Source organism: Carya illinoinensis, chromosome 4 (genome assembly GCF_018687715.1).
Source record: "Carya illinoinensis cultivar Pawnee chromosome 4, C.illinoinensisPawnee_v1, whole genome shotgun sequence".
Classification (NCBI taxonomy): domain Eukaryota; kingdom Viridiplantae; phylum Streptophyta; class Magnoliopsida; order Fagales; family Juglandaceae; genus Carya; species Carya illinoinensis.
Genome location: NC_056755.1, coordinates 9,326,919 through 9,351,866, shown reverse-complemented (window position 1 = coordinate 9,351,866; position 24,948 = coordinate 9,326,919). Strand labels below are relative to the sequence as shown.

General features: G+C 37.7%; 4 protein-coding genes across 7 annotated transcripts; 3 read left to right on the top strand and 1 right to left on the bottom strand.

Moving 5' to 3' along the window:
- The first annotated feature begins 3,296 nt into the window (after positions 1-3,296).
- Positions 3,297-6,387, top strand: LOC122307405 (actin-7). Its single transcript, XM_043120295.1, has 5 exons — positions 3,297-3,455; positions 4,499-4,569; positions 4,651-5,044; positions 5,135-5,748; positions 5,833-6,387. Exons 2-5 carry the CDS (start codon positions 4,510-4,512, stop codon positions 5,896-5,898), a joined length of 1,134 nt encoding a protein of 377 aa, XP_042976229.1. The 5' UTR covers positions 3,297-3,455; positions 4,499-4,509; the 3' UTR covers positions 5,899-6,387.
- Positions 6,388-8,946: 2,559 nt separating this feature from the next.
- Positions 8,947-12,346, top strand: LOC122307925 (cation/H(+) antiporter 15-like). Its single transcript, XM_043121057.1, has 3 exons — positions 8,947-9,558; positions 9,712-10,710; positions 10,794-12,346. The coding sequence occupies exons 1-3, from the start codon at positions 9,340-9,342 to the stop codon at positions 12,066-12,068; spliced, it is 2,493 nt and encodes an 830-aa protein (XP_042976991.1). The 5' UTR covers positions 8,947-9,339; the 3' UTR covers positions 12,069-12,346.
- A 400-nt stretch (positions 12,347-12,746) lies between these two features.
- On the top strand, positions 12,747-18,222 carry LOC122308251 (2-oxoisovalerate dehydrogenase subunit alpha 2, mitochondrial-like). 4 transcript variants are annotated; one of them, XM_043121467.1, is made up of 10 exons: positions 12,747-13,143; positions 13,383-13,412; positions 15,001-15,138; positions 15,240-15,422; positions 15,558-15,715; positions 15,915-16,014; positions 16,425-16,536; positions 16,640-16,779; positions 16,883-17,068; positions 17,805-18,222. In XM_043121467.1, the coding sequence occupies exons 1-10, from the start codon at positions 12,880-12,882 to the stop codon at positions 17,970-17,972; spliced, it is 1,479 nt and encodes a 492-aa protein (XP_042977401.1). In that variant the 5' UTR covers positions 12,747-12,879; the 3' UTR covers positions 17,973-18,222. The 4 variants fall into 4 exon arrangements, with proteins under 4 accessions (XP_042977401.1, XP_042977400.1, XP_042977402.1 ...); XM_043121466.1 differs by having other exon boundaries at positions 14,998-15,138; XM_043121468.1 differs by lacking the exon at positions 13,383-13,412 and having other exon boundaries at positions 14,998-15,138.
- Positions 18,223-19,002: 780 nt separating this feature from the next.
- LOC122307312 (NAC domain-containing protein 82-like) lies at positions 19,003-23,791 on the bottom strand. The gene is made up of 4 exons (XM_043120121.1): positions 23,388-23,791; positions 23,006-23,280; positions 19,650-20,435; positions 19,003-19,486 (listed from the first exon to the last, which is right to left on the bottom strand). The coding sequence occupies exons 1-4, from the start codon at positions 23,545-23,547 to the stop codon at positions 19,283-19,285; spliced, it is 1,425 nt and encodes a 474-aa protein (XP_042976055.1). The 5' UTR covers positions 23,548-23,791; the 3' UTR covers positions 19,003-19,282.
- Positions 23,792-24,948: the final 1,157 nt, after the last annotated feature.

Here is a 24,948-nt window from a genome sequence, read left to right as displayed (position 1 = left end):
TTATAGTTACAGATTATAATCGTACTTGAGATAAAAATCATATAGGTCAAAATGCAAGCATGTTTTCCCAGGTCACCCCCACCTAGAACTAGAAGCCAAAAGGCACGATTTCCTAGTTATTCCCTTTGTGTTGGACTGTTGCCTATTTCATTTTCTATCTATAACAAAAGGAAACAATACTAACAAGAATAGCATAAAAAAATGTGAAGGAAAGTTGAGAGTAGTAGTGCCATAAAGAGAATTCGAGATTAGCTTATGGGACAAAGGAACCTCAGTAATTAGTGATAGTCATAGTTACAAATCTACCCCCAATGTGTATGGTTGCTTACCTGGTTTAGTCTTTGTATCCATTAAATTACAGACATTACTAACTCGACAAACAACAAGATCATGAAAATGGCATTCATGTCACGTAGCAAGTAAGCAGAGATTAATTCACGAAAAAAAAAATGGATCGGAAGATAATTTTAAAAATGAACAAAAAAAATAACTCAATGTATAATGTTTGACCTCTTTGTTCAAATTAGTTGAGAATACTCAAGCCACATGATCATCTACCCATTGTTACACTTTTACGCCTTAAGTCATAATTCAATCGTACCTTAAAATTTACGTCTCTACTGTGTTTCTATGCTCATATTCTTAAACCCATCATTGTCTAATCATATATATATATATATATATATTTCTGTATACCCACTGCCACTATTAAAGCAATGGGCAGTTCAGCATCATGAGCATAAAACAAAAAAATTGAAAACTTAGAAAGCAAGTTTAATCGAAATAGTAGATACAGTTTTAGAGAGTAAATTTTGCATACTTATTTTAAAAAATAATAATTTTTTTACCTTATTTATTTTTTCAATAACTCTATAGAACTTACACATAATGTAATTATAAATATCATTTTTCAAAATTTAAACAACTTCCTACTCTCTTTTCAAGTTTTATCATGGTTGGCATGCTAGATATATACTGTTGGCCACTAACAGTGCAATCTATGGCCGGCGAATCCAACCTTCTAGATCACCAAACTATATAAATTATTAGGTCATTATTATTACACAAGTGCCCCCTTCCTTGGTGTCAATGTGCCCACAAAAAGATGGCATTTCAAACCATTTTACACAAATTTGATCAAATGGTCTGGAATTTATTCAAATTACCTTTATTTAGATCATCATCTTTTCTTTTTTTATTTCTTTCTCCATGATCTCTCTTAAATACCCAGCAGATATTAGTTGCCAAAAGCCCTACCCAACCAACTGCCCTCCAACTTCATTGATATATCTAGAAAGACATTGTCGTGCCTCACCACATGTAAGCACATGCAAAAGCTTAAAAGGCAGAAGAGAGCTATATGTAATGTGCTCTATTTGTCCCTCAACTTTATGATGCAATGGCACAAACTCAATCGATTGTGAGCTTTAAAAAACGTTAAGGATTTTGTATCTGGCACATTACCATTCATGTTGTTGGTACCATGCATTTTCTCTTTTACCAAACAGGAGTATACTTTGATAAGTTTTGTTAATTATATCTCACATGTAGTCGAGAAATACTGAAATTACATCTACTATAAGAATCCACCAAATTCTGTTGTTGATCAACTGAATAAAATAATATGTATATTTATTTACCTTAATTCTAATGAGATGGGAGTTTCATCATCCAGAGATGAGAGAATAATCTTAGGGAGTGTTTGCTGTTGAGATTTAAAGTCCAACTTAGTATCATCAATGGAGGTTGGCTCGAGACATTTGGCATGCTTGAGGACATTTTATTGGCTATCGACCAAGCGACATTCCTGGTGGATACAATATTTAAATGAGTAGAGTAGAGATGAAGTTGAAAAACCATCCAAAGATGAGGAGCATGGCACACACAATAGATGGGAATCAAAGAAAGGACAGAAATGAAAATAAATTCTATTTTTAATTGAATGAAATGAACTAGTAATACCGATGTAACTGAATGGATCTTACTATAATTACAAACAAAAAGCACAATATGCGACCATCTAATAAGTTATTTTATTTAAAAATATTTCCTTAATTATTAAATAAAAAAATAAAGAACCGGTGGTCATTATCGGTAACTTTTGTACGTGAGATTAGTATCATCCTTAAGTGAATAAATAGATGGATCTCGTCCTTCCACTTTTAACTCGATTAAATTTGATTGGAGGGTAAAGCCAAGATCAAGTTAAAGCTAACAGTGTGTTTTTGAAATTTTTAATAAAAATATAAATATTTTAAAACATTTTACAAGCAAAGGGATGAATTGGATGCTTCCAGATGAGTTGCAATTTGACCTATGCCCCCAATCGGATCATATTTTCTTAAAGGTGAAAAAAAAAAAATCGGTCTGTTAACCCTCCAAATTAGGTGGATGTTAGCGATTACCCGGTATCGTAATCTTATTACATAAATGCCTTACCAACCTTTCTCAGAACTGAATGCGTAAGAAAATGTACAAAGATGGATACCAATACCATCAGCTTCCCAACGCCTCCCTCCCACCAATGTCGTAAAAACTAATGGGTAGGTGTAAAAATAAATAAATAAATAGATAAATTTTAGTATTATTTTAAATTTTGAAAATAGTATTTCTTTTTCTTTTTTTGGGTTCAAAATTCAAGGAGTCCCCCCAGCAGACCGTACCGCATGTCCTCGATGTGGCAATGACCAAGGGGGACGATCTAACGGCGAGAATCAAATGAAATAGACACGACCAAAAAAAAAAAAAAGAGGAAGGAAAAAAAAAAAAAAAAACAATCAAAATCCCGAGGCGAACATGGGAGGGGGTGAAAGCAGAAAAGGCTGTCAGCCAGGTCACCCTATCTTTTCTCGTGGTGGAAATGATTCCACCACCTCTTCACCTCCTCCTATTTTAGGTTTTGTTTTTTAAATTTTTACAAAGTTTCAATCTGAATTTTTAAAAAAGAAAGAAAAAGAAAAATAGACATTTAAATTAGATTTTATACTGTCTGAAATATTTATTTATGTATTTATTATTCTCTCCATTTATAATCAACTCCAATTATATAAAACCTTGAATTTGAAAAATTAAATTTACAACAAATTTAGATAACTGTAAACGCAATAAGACCACTTCATTTACAAAATTTGTGTCTTAAAATCTATAAAAATAAATAAATTAAAAAGGCTTTGATTGATTAAAATTAATAAATAAATAAATAAAATTCTTTCTAAGCAATTTAAATTTGGTCTAAATTTCATTGGCATTTCAAACGCACTCCCCCTCTCCCCACCAATATATATACCTCCTCTTTTCTGCCTCTCTACTCTTCCCTTATATTCTCCACCGTTTCTCCACGAAAGCCAGCGAGTGAGAAAGAGAGAGAGCCCAGCCTTCGTCTTTTGAGGTTGGCTTGGTCTTCATCGTCCTCTATCGATCGCCTTCTTCGGATTTCCTTGTCTCTGTAAGCTTAGGTGAGCTCCGATCCGAAACATTTTCCTTTTCCTCCTCCATTTTTTATTGTCAGATTTGTTGGTTTAGCTTTTGCCTTTTCGGTTACAAGCTCTCGATCTGATTTTGACCGCGATTTCTTCGCATCCTGTTTGGTTTTGCGAGAAAATTTTCTGCGTTTGTTACATTTTGCCGATAGATCGGTTTGATTATTTAAATTGAGTCAGATTGTGGTGGATGTGTGGCTGATCTAGGGTTACAGTGGCAGTTGTTTCATATTTACTTGGTTATATAGCTGAGATCTACAAGTAGTGAACGCATTCTACTCCATTTTCCGATTTAAGTCATCATATACCGTCTTTATTTGACCATCTATTTCCTTCGATCGATGCATTGCCTTGTGTTTGTTGCCGGTTTCTGTAGTATTGCTCGGTAGGATTATCTGATCTGGTTTTCTTCGTTTAGATCTGTGAGCTTCTTGCTCAACGAGATAAGCTTCATTCTGCATTTTCATCTTCTTTGCTATTAGTTTATTGTTTATTCCTTTTAACTTCGCTTTCACACTGGACCAGAGTTTCGACCATTTTTGTTCAGTATGGTTTAACTAAGATGGTTAAATCAACCGGTTGTTAATTATGTAAATCTTACACTAAATCCAGGAGGTTTGTAGAAAGCATGATAGGAAGATTGCATTCTTAACCAATGCAAGTGGCTTACTTTCCTTTTTAAGTAAAAGACAAATGCTTATAGAAAACATGGACTGTTGTTATTATTTTCTTTCTTTTTCTGTCTTTCTCAGCAAGTAATGATGGCGATTATAATAGTAGATGAAAGATTTCAGGCTTTGTGTTGAGTTTCTTGTATGTCGACCCATCCAAGATTTTATTCAGCGGATTCAGTTAGATTGCTGATATATGTGTCATATCTGGTTGGAAATGAGTTTCGGTTTGCAGTGGCAGATTTTATATTACCGATGAGTACAGCATGCTGGTAGTTAAGTGTTAATGTAGATTGTCCTGTTATGTGTACTTCATACGGTTAACATTAGTGTATATGTTTCATGTAGGCTTGTAAAAAATGGCCGATGCTGAGGATATTCAGCCCCTCGTGTGCGACAATGGAACTGGAATGGTGAAGGTTAGTCAATCTGGAGCAAGTTCCATTCCTCTGTTGCTGATAATAATTTTGAAAGATTTTTAACTTATGCTTGGTATGCAGGCTGGTTTTGCCGGTGATGATGCTCCCAGGGCAGTCTTCCCAAGTATTGTGGGCAGACCTCGACACACTGGTGTTATGGTTGGGATGGGCCAGAAAGATGCCTACGTTGGTGATGAAGCCCAGTCAAAGAGGGGTATTCTGACCTTGAAATATCCCATTGAGCATGGTATTGTCAGTAATTGGGATGACATGGAAAAGATCTGGCATCACACATTCTATAATGAGCTTCGTGTTGCCCCTGAAGAGCATCCAGTGCTTCTTACCGAGGCTCCTCTTAACCCTAAGGCCAACAGAGAGAAGATGACTCAAATCATGTTTGAGACCTTCAATGTACCTGCTATGTATGTTGCTATCCAGGCCGTTCTCTCTCTGTATGCCAGTGGTCGTACAACTGGTTGGTATCCTTCACTATCAATAGTAAGAACTTAACACGTCTCAGTATCATTTTGGTCTCTAACCCTTAATTGGTTTCTCAATGTCATAGGTATTGTACTGGATTCTGGTGATGGTGTGAGTCACACTGTGCCCATCTACGAAGGGTATGCCCTACCGCATGCCATCCTTCGTCTGGACCTTGCTGGTCGTGATCTCACTGATGCTTTGATGAAGATTCTCACTGAGAGAGGGTACATGTTCACCACCACTGCTGAACGGGAAATTGTCCGTGACATGAAGGAGAAGCTTGCATATGTTGCCCTTGACTACGAGCAAGAACTTGAGACTGCCAAGAGCAGCTCCTCTGTTGAGAAGAACTACGAGCTGCCCGATGGACAAGTCATCACAATTGGAGCTGAGAGGTTCCGTTGCCCAGAAGTTCTCTTCCAGCCATCATTGATTGGTATGGAAGCTGCTGGAATCCACGAGACCACATACAACTCTATCATGAAGTGTGATGTGGATATTAGAAAGGATCTCTATGGAAATATTGTTCTCAGTGGTGGTTCAACCATGTTCCCTGGTATTGCTGATCGGATGAGTAAAGAGATCACTGCTCTTGCCCCAAGCAGCATGAAGATTAAGGTTGTGGCACCACCAGAGAGGAAGTACAGTGTCTGGATTGGAGGATCAATCCTTGCATCCCTCAGCACCTTCCAGCAGGTGATTGCCTGTTTGCCAATTGAGAAATTCTTTTATGCATATTGTTTTGGCCCTGACTGACATTCTTGCTTTGCTTTGTGTTAGATGTGGATTTCCAAGGGTGAGTATGACGAGTCTGGTCCATCCATCGTCCACAGGAAGTGCTTCTAAGTTCTACAACAATGCTTTGAGGGTGAGTTTTATTTCCATTTAGTTGGCTTTTCGTGTCATGTGTCATGTGAACTCGATCTGGTTGATGTGGAGACATGTCGAGGTAGAATCACCAAAGGAGGGCATGATATTTTGGTCTTGATGTACCTTAGCTTTTCATCTGCGCGTGAGAGGCTTCCTTTTGTAGTTGTCCTCTTGGATGTGGTGGTCAGAAAACCGGTCCTCAAATTCCCTGCTCGCCTTGCACTATCTGTGCTTCAACCATGTCCCTTCAGTAGGATGTTTGTAGCTGGAGAGTGATTGTGTTGTTTTCCCCCCTTTATTTTCTTTTCTCCTTTCATAATTTGACGGTTTTTTTTTTTTTTTTTCCCGTGGAACATTAATGTTAATAGCTATTGTATGAGAAAATTTTATGCTAGTGTCAGTTTGCGGTCATAAACTTTCCATTGAGAATTATATTTAATTAATGGCTTGAAAGCTTGTCAAGAATCTTTTGCTCTCTGCGCATTGGGTTTCAATAGGATTTTTTGATCTCGACCAGTGTGTTTTTCTTGTCTGTCTATGCAATTCCGCCTCCCATAAGGTTTCAATATATAGAGATACTTTTGCATACTTTTTACATAATCAATTTATATGATTAATTTGATTTTTTTTTAATATATAACTAATTACATCAGTGCAGTGCTTAAAAAAATACGTGTACATAAAATTTTTATTCCTATAAATACGTTAGAATCCTCGGAGCAGAAGTATAACTTATCATGGGGAAAGACAAAAGTATAAGGAAAACTTATCGTGGGGAAAGACGGCAGCCAACTTATCAAGAAAAGAAAACGAAACGAAACTAAAAGCTTAAACATGGTAAAACGAAACGAAACTAAAAGCTTAAACATGGTATTCCTACGTGTAATATATTACTTGAGTACAATTGAATATGACAAATTATAGCATTACTTTTCATAAAAAGATAATTGTTTAGAAGTGTTAATTAGTATTGTAACAGGAACTAAAAGGTCGGAATAAAAGTGTCTGGAGTGATGATTAAAGTTAATTGGCAGTTAAGCCGAATGGCTGAGCATTGTTGGGTGTGCGTTTGGTTAGGATCAGGAGAATCCTATGATGATAGAAATGAAAGCTCTGGATTTTTAAATAAAAGTGTGAGGATGGCCTTAAATTCGCTTTTTACCATTCGAAAAGGCCGGGTGGGTAAATTCCAAATAATTGCTTTCACTTTTTGTGAGTATATTCGTATCGAGGTCAAAACTAAAACGAGATGATTGTGGATCCTATCTGCTGTAGTTATCTATCTGACTGGAGAATGGGGAGCTATCATTATCTAACAAATAATTCATTACGTTACTTTCAGATCGTCAAAGATTTTTACTTCAAATGCCTCAATTTATGATTAAAAATATTAGATATATATAATAATAGAAAGAATATTAGTTTTATAAAAGTATTTGTAAAAATAAGCTTCAAAATCATTTATAACAAAAATAATTCTACATTTAATATATCATACCCGTTTGATAAAATTATAAAGGGATCTTGATCATGACGTACATTTTATGATGCTTCATATAAAGAGCAACTTATGCTAATTTGTTAGGGTCAATTAGTTCAATTATTTTCATAATGCATTAATTACAAGAGGCACTCGCCCCTCAAATAGAAGACAAATAAAATAATTTGTAGCTTTTCATATAGTTGAAAAGAAAATCGATGTGGGTAATGCAGGTGTTAGCACCGTGTTTTGCATAACTTTGGAGCCATAACTTTGGGCCAAGCTCCATTGACTCAGTTCTTCCATTTTATACCTACACACATAAAGAGTCGGGAGAGTTGATAGAGGCTGAAGAGTCTCTGATGCCCAAATCAATATCCTTTTAATATTTTGTATGAGTAAGTAGAGAATTATTCGTACCTGAAAATTGGATTTTATATTAGGTTTTTAGGAGTCAACTGCTCATACTTTGTGTCAATGGAATATATCCCTTCAACAATTCTTTTAGTTAGATTCTTTTAATGTAGTGTAGCCTCTGAGGTGACACAATTAATGTAGTGTAGCTCCTTGTCCCTTCTATCCTGTGGGTGCACGCCGTTAAGCTTTTCCTCCTCTGCTTGTTAAGAGATCAAAGGCTCTCCACATTTCTCGCCTATCTGTTTGTACAGTACCATTTGAGGTTAGGCGTCATAAGGGAATGCCAAGATGATGTTTCCACTCCTTAATCGCTTTTTGGAGTTTTTCCTATACAATTATGGCCACAGGTCGACCTCTGATGGGCCGAAGGGCTGCTCAGTTGGGCCTGACTCTTCATGTTTGAGCTTATCTTCTGGGCTTTCAACCTGAGAGGAAAAATCTCCTTACAACAAACATCTTATCTAATTAGGCAGTGAGTTGATTAAAATGAAACTTGTAGATTGGAAAGGCTAAAGTTAAGACATACATCTATATGGTCTTATAAATATAATTTTTATTTTACAATTTAATTATATATTTTATATTTATTTCACTTGTTCTAATGCGCGCACTCACTCGTTTTCTCCTTTCGGATAACAAAAAAATATATAGATTAATATATGAACAAAAAATACTTATAATATGAAAATATTCTGTAATTCACAAAATTGAACACAAAGGTCCAACCTTAAGGATGGAAAACGAAGTAACATTCTCAATTTTTCTCTGTCAAGTTAGAAGCTTAGAAGAAGCAAATAAAACGGAAAATAGATACTCCAACCACTAGTAAATATGATGTGTGTATACCTCTTTATTTTTATTTAAATCTTTAAAAAAAAATAAAGGAAAGCCGACAACGTCGTAATTGACTACCTCGGTCTCTCTCTTCCTCTAGTCCTTTCATTTGACATGTCTACTTTTTCTGGAAACTTTCGTATTTTCTTGCCTTTCATCATTTTAATAGATCTTAGGCTAGTGTTTGGATGGTACATAAGGGGCTTTGAAATTGTTGACGTTTGAGACATATTCAACTGGTCTTTCCTCTTTCAGTGGAGCTAAAGATAGTCATGCATGCTGCCTTCTAATCTGAAAATAGAAGCCTATCTGGTAACCACTGACCACAAAAGTGAGAGCTCCCCAAATGGGGCGGGCAACCACCAAAACTAATCTCAATCTAATTCCTCTCGTTGTCTCACTTAAGATCAAGAGCAAGATTAGTTGATCTATTCTCTCTGCAAAACAGATGAGAAAGGTCAGAGATCATTTACGTGAGAAGTTGATGATGGTGATGATGGCTATGATAACTGCAATATTATCGAAGACAAATTGTTGAGTACTAGTGCTACTGTATAAAATCAGAAAGTGTTAATTTATGTATGTTTGGCAAAAAGAGGAGGCGCGCGCTTGAGTGAAAGTGGCACTACTGCTGGTGATTGCAGCTTAATTGAAGATAAAAGACAAGAGCACGGTAGGGAAGAAGAATGTCGCAGATAATGCCAGCACTCAACAAAACAGACGATGCAATAGTCTGTTATGCACCGACCATGATAACAACGAACGGTATATGGCAGGGAGATAACCCATTGGATTTCTCACTCCCCCTTTTCGTATTGCAACTCACACTGGTCGTTGTTACCACTCGTATTCTAGTTTTTCTCCTCAAACCCCTTCGCCAACCTCGTGTAGTTTCAGAAATTCTGGTACGTACGTAATGTTTACTACACCTGCATGATCTTATCCCACATCTCTAATCTATTGATAATGTTGGCTAAGGTGCATGCAGTTCCGAGTTTTCAGTTCAAGAAATAAGAAGAATGGTTAATCTGATAAATATGTTCTATATGTGTATACAGGGAGGAGTGATATTGGGTCCGTCTGTGCTTGGTAGGAGCTCCGAATTTGCCAGCACAATATTTCCTCTCAGAAGCGTGATGGTGCTGGAGACAATGGCGAATGTGGGTCTCCTTTATTTTCTGTTCCTGGTAGGAGTAGAGATGGATATTTCAGTAGTCAGGCGCACAGGAAGAAAGGCCCTGGCTATTGCTGTTGCTGGTATGGTTTTGCCTTTCATTCTTGGTATTGCCTTCTCCTTCATTCTGAACCAAAAAGATGATGGTTATATGTCGCAAGGCACTTTCATCCTCTTCCTTGGGGTTACCCTCTCTGTCACCGCATTCCCGGTGCTGGCTCGAATTCTTGCAGAGCTCAAACTCATAAACACCGAGATTGGCAGGATTGCCTTGTCTTCTGCTCTTGTTAATGACATGTGTGCTTGGGTTCTCTTAGCTTTAGCAATTGCCTTGGCGGAGGACCGATCTACTACTTTGGCTTCCCTCTGGGTTATACTTTCAAGCGGGGCGTTCGTCGCGTTCTGCGTTTTTCTTGTCCGTCCTGCGGTCTCGTGGATAATTCGGAGAACCCCAGATGGAGAAAACTTCAGTGACTTTTATATATGTTTGATTCTGACAGGGGTAATGATCTCCGGCTTCATTACAGATGCCATCGGAACACATTCTGTTTTCGGAGCTTTCGTGTTTGGCCTGGTTGTTCCAAACGGACCGCTAGGAATTGCTCTCATAGAAAAGCTTGAGGACTTTGTTTCGGGACTTTTGCTCCCTCTATTCTTTGCCATTAGCGGGCTGAAGACTGATATATCGTCCATAAAGGCAGTATCCACCTGGGGGATGCTACTGCTCGTCATTTCTCTTTCCTGTCTTGGAAAAATTGCTGGAACTTTAGTTGTTTCGGCTTTCTACCAGATGCCCATGCGTGAAGGCATTACTCTTGGTTTGCTCATGAACACAAAAGGCCTTGTCGAAATGATTGTCCTCAATGTTGGCAAAGATCAGGAGGTAATGAAGAGGCTTGTAATTAAATACATTTATTATTCTCCAACATTTAAGCGCATGATGGCTGCAAACACAAATACATGCAGGTGTTAGATGATCAGGCATTTGCAATCATGGTGATCGTGGCAGTGATTATGACAGGAGTCATCACTCCCATTGTAACAATAATATATAAGCCGGCAAGGAGGTTCATACCATACAAGCGGCGTACAATCCAGAAGTCGAAGACAGATGCAGAATTACGAGTGCTAACATGCATCCACACCCCACGAAATGTCCCAACAATCATCAATCTCCTCGAAGCCTCTCACCCCTCCAAGAGATCCCCCATATGCATCTACGTTCTCCACTTGGTCGAGCTCACTGGCCGGGCATCTGCCATGCTAATAGTGCATAACACCCGGAAATCTGGACGACCAGCACTCAACAGGACCCAAGCTCAGTCAGACCACATCATTCATGCATTCGAGAACTACGAGCAGCATGCTGGTTGTGTCTCTGTTCTACCCCTCACAGCCATTTCCCCTTACTCCACCATGCACGAGGACATTTGTAATTTGGCAGAAGATAAACGAGTCGCCTTCATAATCATTCCATTCCATAAACAACAAACCGTTGATGGCGGAATGGAAACAACAAACCCCGCCTTTCGAATGGTGAACCAGAATGTGCTAGCAAATGCGCCTTGCTCCGTTGGGGTTCTCGTTGACAGAGGCCTGAATGGCTCCGCACGCTTGTCTGGAAACCAGGTCTCTCACCATGTAGCTGTGCTGTTCTTTGGCGGACCAGATGACAGAGAAGCACTGTCCTATGCATGGAGGATGTCCGAGCATCCGGGAATTAACCTGACAGTAATGCGGTTCATTCCTAGCGAGGATGCAAATGAACTAATTGGGATTGGTTTCAATGACCGCAGGATGTTAACAGTGGAAACCGAGGATGAAAAAGAGAAGCAACAAGACGAAGAGCTTATAAACGAATTCAGGATGAAAAACATGAATGATGAATCCATTGTCTACATAGAGAAAGTGGTGAACAATGGGGAGGACACTGTGGCGCTGATAAGGTCTATGGACAACGCGCATGATCTGTTCATAGTTGGGAGAGGACAAGGAATGGAATCGCCCCTCACGGCGGGGTTAACTGACTGGAGTGAATGCCCGGAGCTGGGTGCAATAGGAGATTTGCTAGCTTCAGCAGACTTCGCAGCCACTGTATCAGTATTGGTGGTGCAACAGTTTATTGGGATGGGGCCGCAAGGGGAGTCGCTTGGGACGCCTGATAGCGGATGTCAGCAGAATCAGCAATACAGCAACATCCTGCACATGAATCGGCAGCAACGTAGTAATATTAGCCCATAGACAGTACTTGCCGGTCAGAAGCTGCATTTGGTGCCTGATCAATCACTCCTAGCTAGAAAAAAAAAATCCAGGTGAATCACAACTTGGGAGTACGACTTTTCTGGTCTTTTTTCGTTTATCCGTGTACAATTCAAGGATTTTTTTTTTTTTTTTTTTTTTACCTTTTTCTAAGCATGAACCGACATTAGATTTTGGGCTCATGCTTCCGTTTAATTACTCATAAATCTATGCAAATTGTAATTAAGTTTATTAGATAAAAATACTATATGTAATCAAGTTAGCACATATTGAAACATTATACAATTGAGATAAAAAAAAGTTTCGGTGTGGAATATATATGGATGTCAGAATATCTAATTCATCAATGGAATATATATTGATGTCAGAATATCTAATTCATCAAATAAAAGTTTATAAATTTAAATTCGGTAAATCAAATCCTAATATGATACGTATTTTTTTCGATTTAAATTTTAATATAATAATATAATAAATGATATTTATAATTTGAAGATGAATAAATTCTATACATTTTTTAAAAAAAAATTAGATAAATATAAAATTTACCTAAAAAAAGTATTTTTTAATAATAAATTTCATCTTTTTAAAAAAAAAATTAAATGCACCAACTTTGACCTAAAATTGTAAGTACTATTAGTCGTATACACTTCCGTATGCATATTGTATTGTTCTTCTTTCTTCTTTCAGTTTCTCAGTTTCTTTCGCTCTCCAATCTCCATTTTCACTTCAAAAAAAAAAATTTTTTCCCTCTTGAAACTATCGATCTCCTTGAGCCCTCAGCCTTTCCGTAATGGCTGTCTGTCTGAGAACATCAAGAGCCATTATCAATTGTCTCCAATCTAAAGTAGGTTTGCTGAGCATGATCAGCCAAAGTTCTTGCTGGAGTTCTTTAACCCATCATTGTGAACCTACATTTTCTTCTCTGAGAGCTCAAAATGTCAGAGACCCAGATGCAAATTTCTGTGATAAAGCAACGCTTTACTCCTCTCGCCGTTTCGAATCAGTCAAAGCCGAAAAACAGTTCAATTCTCCTGATGAAGTTGATCATTATCAGGTACGCGCGGAATGTGAACTTTAATTTCATTTTTTTAAATTTAGACATATTACGTTTTTTGGGCTGATATGCTCAGAACCAGACCCTTATTTATGTAACATTTGATTGTATTTTGCATTGTCTGTTCGATCGTGCTTAAATGATTGAGTTTTTTATGCTTTTTCTAATTGCAATAAAAGTTTTCGATGCTTTTTCTCATAGTTTAATGAATTTTAATGTGCTTCATGTGGAACGAGTAGCAAGTGCAAATTGGCGCGGCAGATATTGAGGTTTACATTTTGATCCTCTTCCACAAACATGCTTATTATTTCATGAGTTTCATCCAAAGTTTCCTTTTTTAAACTTTATATCCGAAGTAAGGAATTGAAAAGGAAGTTTAATTGTGTTTTCAATAACACATTCAAAAGCTCGGCAGTAGTTTGTTGCCCAGGAGGATATCTTGTCCTTTTATTCTCTGGATGGAAAAGTTGCCTTGGTTATATCTCATGAGTTGTAGGGACACAACATTAACGGGTATATTACTGCAGCATTATGAGAATCTTTATATATTAATTTATTCACAAATAAATTTTTCTCTGCTGTGTACTAAGTGTGGCTTAATTGTAGATTACTAATAAGTCGATCTTGTGCCCGAAATACAGAATGTAGAGGTAAGAGATAAGAGCTTATTGGAGCAAAAACTGAAAGGTTAGAATATCAACAACGATGAGTCCTTTGAGGTGCACATCCTTGGGGTGCATCATATCACTATAAGCTCTGTTCCCTTGAAAGGGATTTCTGTATTATCTGGTAAATAAGAAAAAAGGTGAATAACGCATGTTCAGTTCTTAGTTTTAGTTTCCTCCCATTCGTTCAAAATGGAAAAAATAACCCTCCTCAATCAACTTGGTGCAATGTAATCATATATAATGTTAGGAAAAACTTATGTGGATGCCCTTAGAGTTTCCTAGGAGAGTTGAGAGATGTTTGCCATAGATTGTGAAGCTTTCTGCATCTTACCAGAAATGACAGTTATTTGTTATTGTTTGGTGTTTTGTTTGTGGTTGCCCCTTGTATCGCTAAGTATACAGGAGATGTATATATTACAGAAAGATAATGTTTATTCACATTTATTTAGGGAGAGGAGGATTCCTCAATTTTATTAGATGCCCTCACTTCAGGCGGAGGAATACCATATTGCAAATAATGTTCATTCGCCCAACATCATTTATACTTTGTCAATTTCAAATCACCAACTTTATATCTCAGGGTTCAAGAAAGCAGTTTTATGATGAGTACAAGTTGAATGTTCATTTATATTGCAATAACATACTATTATTATGGTCACTATTAAATCATTCGGTAAAATTATGAGTGATTTATGAAAATGAAAACTTTCATATTTACTAACCTGTGCCATTGTCATGATAAAAATGCATTAATATTGTTTCATGAGCATATAACATAAGTCTTTCTGGAAGCTACATGGAAAAAGAATGACTTCTACTAACCTCTCTGATTTCTATAACATTTGAAGGGAGGTCATGGAAAGATTTGCCATATAATTTTCTAGTGAACATTGGTGGAATGATTAGTAAGCGAGCTTTTCCACTTACTTTTCGTTTGAAGTCAATCTGTGGAAATTAATACTGCCAAATATGGGTCACAATATTCTATAAATAAAGGGTAACTGCAGGCCAGCAGAAGTTTTCTTGAAGTTGCTTCCAAAGTACCATTGGATGTCTGATACAGCATATCAAATCATGCATTTTTTATCTTCATTTTTTCTTTCATTGTCTTAGTCTACACATTTTGTTTTGTCTGCATGAATTTGCCTCTTTTTGTATCTGCATTTATTGAATACCCCTTTCTCAGCAGATCTTAGATTTCCCTGGAGGAAAGGTTGCATTTACTTCTGAGATGAGGTTCATATCTGAATCCCCTGTTGAGCGGGCACACTGTTACCGGGTCCTTGACAATGATGGGCAGCTGATTCTCCGCAGCAAATTTAAGAAAGTATTCCTCCTTTACTCTTTCCCCTCTCAAATGAAGTCAATTCTCTCTGTACTAATCTTCTCAGAATAAATCCAACAAAAACCTCTTTTATGGGCAAATAGGTCAGTGAGGAAATGGCTATAAAAATGTACAGTGACATGGTTACTCTGCAAACCATGGATGCTTTTTTCTATGAGGCACAACGGCAAGGAAGAATTTCATTTTATGCCACCACAATTGGAGAAGAGGCCATTAACATTGCATCGGCAGCAGCTCTTACCTTTGATGACCTTGTCTTCCCACAGGTTACAGGCACACACATAGACATGTTTACTTGCTTTACTATTCCTCTAAGAAGTATATATTCGTAGGATTTAGATTCCCCTGGACATGAGTGATACTGAGAATGATGCAAGAATAAAATTTCTTGTGCTCTGCAGTATAGGGAACCTGGGGTCCTATTGTGGCGTGGTTTCACTCTGAAGGAATTTGCAAACCAGTGTTTTGGAAACAAAGCTGATAATGGAAAAGGGAGGCAGATGCCCATCCATTATGGGTCTAACAAGCACAATTACTTCACTGTGGCAGCAACAATTGCGTAAGTTATAAACTATTTATATCACAGTTTTCTCATGTAGGGAGAGCACCAATATACCTTGTGCACAATTAAGCTCAGATCTAAACGTTCAAACCATAAATTTAAGAAAGTTTCGGTTGCCATGGCCCATCAAACCATGTATCTCTGGTTCTGATCATCTGTTGAAAATGAGAGCCACATAATTCCTACTGTTTTGCAGTACTCAACTTCCCCATGCAGTCGGTGCTGCATATTCATTGAAGATGGACAGAAGAAATGCATGCGTAATTACTTACTTTGGTGATGGCGGCACCAGTGAGGTGAACATAAATAACTACCATATAATCTAAGAGGCTATTTCTTGCCCCCCGCGGGAAGGGGGAGGGGGGGGGGGGGGGGGGGGGGAGAGAGCTTGAATGCAGCATAAAAAAAATGTTCTTGAATGTGTCTGGTAGTTCTTTTCCCTATAGTTGTCTATAGTGTAACCCATTTCCTTCATTGCACCACTCTTAGGACGCCAAGACAGTTATTTACACCTTAAACTAGGTAGTATGATTTCCATAATTTTTCCTCATCTACATTATACATAATAATAGAACAGACACCCTTAACCAAGACAATGCAAAACTTAATGATTACATTTTCATTACCTGTCTCGCAGTCCGGGAGACACTGAGTTCACTGACTGCGGCTTTTGGTTGTTTGTTATCTCTACACCTAATAATTTTAGGGAGATTTCCATGCTGCTCTGAATCTCGCGGCAGTTAGGGAGGTCCCGGTTATATTTCTTTGTCGGAACAATGGCTGGGCAATTAGTACCCCTACTACAGATCAGTTTCGAAGTACTCTTCCAACTCATTGTTCTTTCTTGCACTTTAAAGTTCCTGTTACTGCATCTTTTTAAGTCCACATTCTAATCTGTTCGTGCTATTTTTTAACTGGCAGGCGATGGTGTTGTCGTTAAAGGCCGTGGTTATGGGATTCGAAGTATTCGCGTGGATGGTAATGATGCTCTAGCAATTTATAGTTCAGTTCATGCTGCTCGTGAAATGGCAATCAGTGAACAAAGACCAATCTTGATTGAGGTCAATAAGTCTCTACTTGTCAGTTCATTGGGCCACTAAAAGGCTTAGCGTTAAACCTAGGTATCTCACATTCTGATGTTCAACACCATCTTTTTGTTGACAGGCGCTTACATATCGTGTGGGTCATCACTCCACTTCTGATGATTCCACCAAGTACCGCCCAGTTGATGAGATTGAATGGTGGAGATCGGCACGAGATCCTGTAGCTAGATTTAGAAAATGGATTGAGAGCAATGGTTGGTGGTGCAGTGAAGCTGAGTCTGAGCTAAGAAACAATGTGAAAACACAGGTATAAATTACTGTACTTAAAGAAAAAATTTCAAAGGGTCATAAATATATTTACACTTTCACTATCGCTTTTATTTTCTTGTGCTTTTTCAAACAAGTTACTTCTACCAACTTCGTTGTTCAAATGGTGCCTACTGGAAGAAAGAAAACACTCGTTTCATATGAGAAGTTATGTATGAGTATTCTGAAGATCAAAACAAAAGTTTTCTATTTGGATTTATAAAACCAAGTGTAAGAATTACTGTCTAATAAAAAGAAAATGACAAGGCAAAGAGAAGGCATATTCACTTGCATCCTGTAACAAAATAAGATGTTGAACATAAAAAGGTTAGAAAAGTCTTTCCTGTAGTCTCTGCACTCTAACTTTGAAAAACAAACCAAAAAAAAAAACACTTTATGATATGTATACCTTTGTCACTAGATTGAAAAAACTTGATGATTTATAGGCTTATAGCTATATGTCGGTAAGTAAAGTGCACAATTAACATTTATGTATTTTTGGAAATAGACTAAATAATGCCAACATTGTATGACATACCACAATCCAATCTTTAAAAGCTACAAAATGCGTTGTTCATAGGCCATTAGAGTCACAATCTGCAACAAAAGGTGCACTACAGTTAGCAGCTCTTTGGAAACCACTCCTGTGATTTTTCTTTTGGATACTCTTCACGCCCAGTGTTAAATTCAATAATACATGTGTTGCAGATGTCTAACCCATGACACTCCTCCAACAGCTATTGCAGGCAATTCAAGAGGCGGAAAAAGTTGAGAAATCTCCACTTGCCGAGCTTTTCACAGACGTATATGATGTTCCCCCCCTAAATCTTAGTGAGCAGGAGAAACTGTTACGAGAGACCATCAGACGACACCCACAGGATTACCCACAAGATGTTCCTATTTAGATTAATCGAAATATGCACAGATATGCTGCTAAATCCATTCGTGAAAGTTTGGATTTGTTTCTTGCATCTGCTATTCTATTACAGGAAAGGTAGTGAAACCATATGGGATGGTTTGCGATCCAACTTACTCTGGTCCTTGCCTTGGTGTATATTTGTCGTTGTGTGCCCATTTTTATTCTCAAATTCCAGCTAACGCAAACGTTACTCTTGACATTGATGAAATAATGATACGTTATTTATTTTAGTTAAACTAGAAAGTTTACCACCTTGAAAACCCAATAGAGAAATAATAGCGAAGAGCTGGTACGATGATGATAGAAGGGTTCAGATTCCAAATGTATACAATTGTCAACAAGGATGACATCTATAGCTGTAGAAGGACCTTTCCACTTTCAGAGCAGCTCTTCAATATGGACTTGGAAGGGCCTTTTTTTTTTTTTTCGTTCTGGTAAGATGATAATCAAAGTAGAATTAGAGCTTAGGAGGTGGAGTGCATTCGAGGTGGCATTAAATTTAACTCTCCTGTGATTGAAGGGGGGAGCTAAAGAAGTAACTCCATTCTTTACAAGCTGACTAAATTTATCATTTCTGAGAAATGTAAATTACTATAACTACCGGGAAAATTCTTCTTATCATCCTCACACTTTATACACTACACTTATTTTAATTTTTTTTCATTTTTTCTATAATAAATATGTAATGTGTAAATGATAAATAGAATAATTTAATTAGTTTAATAAGAATAAAATGAAATAAAAAATAAAAAATAAATAAAAAATATTATTTTAATATATAAAGTGTGTGATGTAGGATGATGTGTAGCATTTCTCTTTACTTTTCAACATTAAACATTAATATAACTACTGTATCCAACATTAATACACTGTTCAAAATAACAGTGTAACAAACGAAATCTTAAATCTTTGCTCCTTGAACTAAAAAGGAAGAGTCCAAACCATCCAACTCAAGATGGTGTCTATACCTTCTTTCCAAATTTTATGCACGGCTGCTTCTACTTCAACTCCTAGTATAAGGCATATTCTCTCACAACTTCATAGAATTGATTCCAGGTAATATACACAAACGCTAGCCAGGAATTCGCAATTGAGATTAGAAAGTAGACCAAAACTTAATTTTACAAAGCAGAATCTAAGGCCATACAAGCTGGCAGCGCTTGCTTAGGTTACAGCAACCCAAATGATGGGATACAATCACGGTACATAACAAGTTGCACGTTAACAACTTTCAGTGGAAGAAAATTGTACCAACACAACCGCTCGCTTCTGTACAGTAATTTTAGCGAAAGAATGTTATTGTGGGAGTCCGGGAAAAGCATCCAGCGGTGGATCGAGATCAGTTATACCTATACGAAGGTCCGGAGGGAAAATAGCTTGCTGACCATTATAGAAATGGTATCCATTTTTACTCAGGCTAGCTGTGTTTCCCAGATCTTCCAAGTCTTTGTAAATATCAAAATCATGTGCAGCTTCATGGTTCACTCCATGACCGAGATTCTGCAAAAGAGAGTAGAGGCGGCTATCAGTCCCACCATTAAATTGAAGTGCAGAAACAAACTTCCAGGTAAGTCTGAAATGAATAATGACCATTAAAGAATAATTTACACCTATCAGTCCAACCATCACTAACAAAATAAAAGATTGGCAGAGGCGGGTACACCTTATTTTTGTCATCTTCATTTGAGATCAAAGTGGCATCTTCCATAAAGGAAGCAAATACTGAAAGAACATTATCATCATCATTAACAAGCACAGCCGGAAGAATATCCCCATCACCAATAGCTTGCGGTAACTCCTTTGAAACAATTTCATTAGTGCAGGTAGCTGGAAGCCTCTCACAGTCAGATCGCATAGTTTCAGATAAACATGACTCAGTAACCGTGCCAACCAAAGCAGAGTTGACAGCCATAACTGAACTGCTACAGTTACCGGGCAGCACACATGTTGGGGTAGACAAACGAATCGAAGGGCCAGCTTCTACACAGTTTTCCTCATCATCATACCAATCAACTTCATTTTTTTCATCTTCATTTGAGATCAAAGTGGCATCTTCCATAAAGGAAGCAAATACTGAAAGAATATTATCATCATCATTAGCAAGCACAGCTGGAAGCATATCCCCATCACCCAAAGCTTGCGGTAACTCCTTTGAAACAATGTCATTAGTGTAGGCAGCTGGAAGCCTCTCACAGTCAGATCGCATAGTTTCAGATAAACATGACTCAGAAACCGTGCCACACAAAGCAGAGTCAACAGCCAGAACTGAACTGCTACAGTTCCCAGGCAGCACACATGTTGGGGTAGACAAACGAACAGAAGGGCCAGCTTCCACACAGTTTTCCTCATCATCATTCCAATCTTGCTCCTTAAATGGCGCTCCATATTGGGCACCATTTCTTGGGCCTGGGCCATCCTTCTGAAAAATCATACAAAGCACGTGTGTGTTCTGCAAGACAAAGTCACCACGAGAATGAATTCCAATATAGCCACCATATAAGGACTAAGTGTATTAGTTATACACATGTACGAAAAGAACTAGAAATGACATAGGATGTGACCAAAAGCACAAGTGCAATAATATAATCAAAACATAACTACTATATGGTACGTTTCCCTGCCTCATTCTATTTGTCTACCTTGGTAAACTTTCAAAAAGACAGGAATTATTTCTGTCATTTTCTTCCATTTTTCAGATGGGAAAAGGATAAGAAATTATTGATTTTTCTCTTGAACAGTATAATTCTTTGGATAAGTAATAAAAATAACACTTACATTGTTCCCAAATGTTGAAGGATGCAACTTTTTAGGCACAATTAGGTAAGGTCACATACTTGTATGGATTCATTTTAGCACATGGAAAAATGGAACATCTACAAATAGAATGATTGACAGATATAATAAAAGATGGAGGCAGTAAATGCATATCAACATTATGATGTGTCAGCATAACAAAATTCAATCAACAACAAACCTTTAAGAGATTATGGTTGTAAAGTGGCTGTGCTTGAGAGAAAATCATTCACAATATATAGACTGGATGAAGAGAACAAACACTGTTACTACAAATGCTCCCAAATTTGACATCAATAACAGTCCTCCAAAGGGCATCCCTTTCTTGATGGTACCACCATAACCTCCCTAAAGTGCGTTATTAAAAGTTTTCAGCTTTCTAACCCCCAAACCTCAATAAGATAAAGGATTACAAATCCTGTCCCATTTAAGCATGGGGAATTTTTTCTCATCCTCCAAACCATCCCACAAGAAAGTGAGAAAGATCCTTTCCATTCTATCTAGCCACTCCTGCAGACAATGGAAATAACGAAAGAAGATAAGCTGGGAGGTTAGATAAAGTGCCCTTGATTAAGGTTTTTCTTCCCCTTTAGACAAATAAATCCTTTTCCAACCGGTCAATCTACATTTGATCTTTTCAATAACCGCATCCCGCAATGCCTTGGACTTATAAGGTGCCCCCAAGGGAAGACCGAGATACTTCATTGGCAAAGAAGATACGTTACAACCCAAAATATCAGCCAATGTCCTAACAAGCCTGAAAAAGAGCCAAGGGAAAGCCATCTGGTCCCAGGCTTTGTCTTTGTCCATTCCTCTTATCACATTGAGCACCTCCTCTTCAAACATTCTCTCCAACCTAGCTGCAGCAGACTGATTGACCAAATAAAAAACCAACCCATCAACCTTCGGTTCTTCAAAGATATTGCTCTGTAAGGAGCTTTTCATAAAAATAAAAATGTGATCCTTAATGTCAGAACAATCCATAACAACACTACCATCCCAGTGAAGCACCTCAATGACATTATTACTTCAACATGAATTGGCTACTCTATGAAAGAATTTAGTGCACCTATCCCCTTCCTTCAACCAAAGGGCCCGAGATTTTTTACACCAAGAAATCTCTTCCATAAGTGTATTTTTTCTAGCTCAATCGCAACAACATTTTTCCTTTCCATTTCATCAACCGAGAGGGCCCCTGCAGCCTCTTTTTCATCAAAACAATGAAGCTCCTCAAAGAGGGATTTCCTCTTATTAACAATGTTCCCAAGGACTTCCCATTCCATATTTCAGATCCTTCTTCAAAACTTTAATTTTCCCAGCTAAAATGAAGCTAGGAGTACCCGTCAACTGATAGGAAGACCACCAGGATCTCATCTTGTCCGCAAATCCCTAAACTTTTAACCACATATCCTCAAATTTAAAGCATCTCTGCCCCACATGAAGACCCCCACAATCCAATAAGATGGGAAAATAATCAGAACTTAACCTTGGAAGGCGTTTGTGACATAGGTCAGGAAAGTGAACCTCCCAAGAGGAAGAGACAAGAAATCTTTCCAACCTAGCCCATGCCTCCCATTCGACCAAGTAAAATCTCCTCCTGCCAAAGGTAAATCGACCAAATCCAAGTCAAAAATTAGATCAGAAAAATCAGTCATGGCTGGACTAATACAAGAGTCCCCTGACCTTTCACTTGGAACCCGAGGGATATTGAAAGCTAGATTTTAATTAAAAAACAACCTCACAACTTTACATTAAACTGACAAGTATTAACTCTAACAAAAAAAAATGGTGATCTCCAATTTCAGAAAAATGCCTAAAACAGCCAAGTAGGGCAGAATCTTCCATAAATATATTAAAATAAATAAATAAATAAAATGAGTTTCTTCAAAACATGCTAAATATGGAGAAGTCCAATAAATGCAGCTAGATAATTGGCCGTTGGGATGGGACGTAAACAACTTTATTTTGCAAACGTACGTGGCTCTTCACCAAGCCTAAACATATCAATGACAGGGCCAGGTTAAGAAGGCCTTTGAAATGCACCTGCATTACACATGCACATGAGCTAAGATTGCTGAATCTCAAGTACCAAGAGAAAAGAACTAATAATTCCAATCAGCTTATGCATACATACACTGATACACACGCACATATAATACAGCAAAGCAAAGCTTTCGATCCTACGGACGAGTACGATACCATGATTGATAAATAACCAGACATTACCTGAACCCCATTATTAGCCAGATATTTCTCTTCCAGTCTGTACTCGTGCATAACCCAATTCGTTCGTTGCCCTCGCGGAGGCTTTCCTAGATGAAAAATCAGAGTTTTTATCAAACCCACCAACTCTTCACTGTAATGAACAGGCCGGTCCTTTCCAGTGGTTTTCCAGTACCCAAATTCAGTAGCACGATTCATTCTGGCCCCATTTAAGTATTTTCTCTCCACCGGACAAAAGAAGTACCATTTCAGATCACCACTTCTCGAACTTGACCTTTCTGATGGATGGAAAAAGAAAAAAGAAAAAAACTTTAGCAGAAACACACAAAAAGCACAATACGATAATCGTGAAAACAAAAGCATGTATATAACACTTTCCACGTACCAGGAAGATCCCACGGGGCAAACTTGTATATATCAATCTCTGGAATGGGTTCAGAACAGAATATTTTCCTCATTACTTTCTTCTTAAGATAGTACATAACTAGCTCAACATCAGTTGGATGAAATCGAAAGCCAGGGGGTAGACGCGATGTTTTCCCCATCGATTCTTGAAAAAATACCGAGAGGTGAGAAAGAACCGACGGTTAGGGGCAGGGGAAATTCTAGGTGCTACGAACGCGTAGAGGGAGGCCGCAGGGCGGGCGGAACGGGTGTGAGAGTGAGACTGAGTGAGGTCGCGGGGTGAGGGATTTAGAAACCCTAGCTACAAAACGGCGCCGGGAAAAGAGAGAGAGGGAGAGGAGAGAAGGCACGAGTCTGAGAGTGAGAAATAGTGAGGTCGACCTAGGATGGGGGCAACCCTAAATACTAAACGGTGCCGTTTGTTTTCCTCTAAATATACACTATTTTACTTAATTTTGGTTGGGCTGGGCGTTATATTGATTAGCCGACGCCGTATTTGTCCCTGAACCCTGTTTTGGACAGGGTTGATGCGGTTTTGAGATTAAAGAATTATATATAATTGTTATAAAACTATCGAAATGAGAGAGAGATAGAGTTCAGAGAAGTTATAAAACTTTTATTACTACAAAATATTACAGAATAAAAATATTTTACAATAATATGAAAGAAATACATTAATTAAAAAGAAACACTTCCATGATTAACTCTACTACTAGAATTCTCAAAGAAATCAGAAACATCAAGGCTTGTAATATCTTCTCCATTTATAGAATCTAAAGCATATGATGGTTCAACAAAATTTGTTTCAAATTTCTTTGTTTTTTCTTTTATAAAAGATTGGAATAAGTCAACCAAGTGCTTAGCTGTACGACAGGTACGAGACCAATGTCCAGTCATACCACATTTATGGCATCCATCTTCATATTTCTTTACAAATTTATTTTGAGGACCTTTGCCCTTCTTTGAGTTGAACCACTTCTGGTGGTACGGTGTATATCTATTATTTTCCCTTTTAGTGTGGTCACTTCTAGGATCTCCACTTCTATAGTTTTTTTTACCACGTTCACGCCCCCTTTTTCTTTGAAAAGATGCACCATTCGCTTTTGAGAATGATGTAAATCTAGTACCATTCATTTCAGGGAATGATATAGAACCAGTAGGACGTGACTGGTGATTCCTTAATAAAAGTTCATTATTTTGCTCAGCTAATAGAAGACAAGATATAAGTTCAAAATATTTCTTGAACTTTCGCTCTCAATACTGCTGTTGCAGGAGCACATTCGAGGCATGAAAAATAATATATGTCTTCTCTAACAAGTCATCATCAGTGACTTTTTCACCACATAATTTCAATAGCGAGTTAATTTTAAAGAGTGCAGAGTTATACTCACTAACACTCTTGAAGTCTTGCAACCTCAGGTGCATCCAATCATGACGAGCTTTTGGGAGGATTACAGTTTTCTGGTGTTCATATCTCTCCCTTAAATCATTCCACAAAATAAGTGGATCTTTCACCGTTAGATACTCAGTTTTTAATTTTT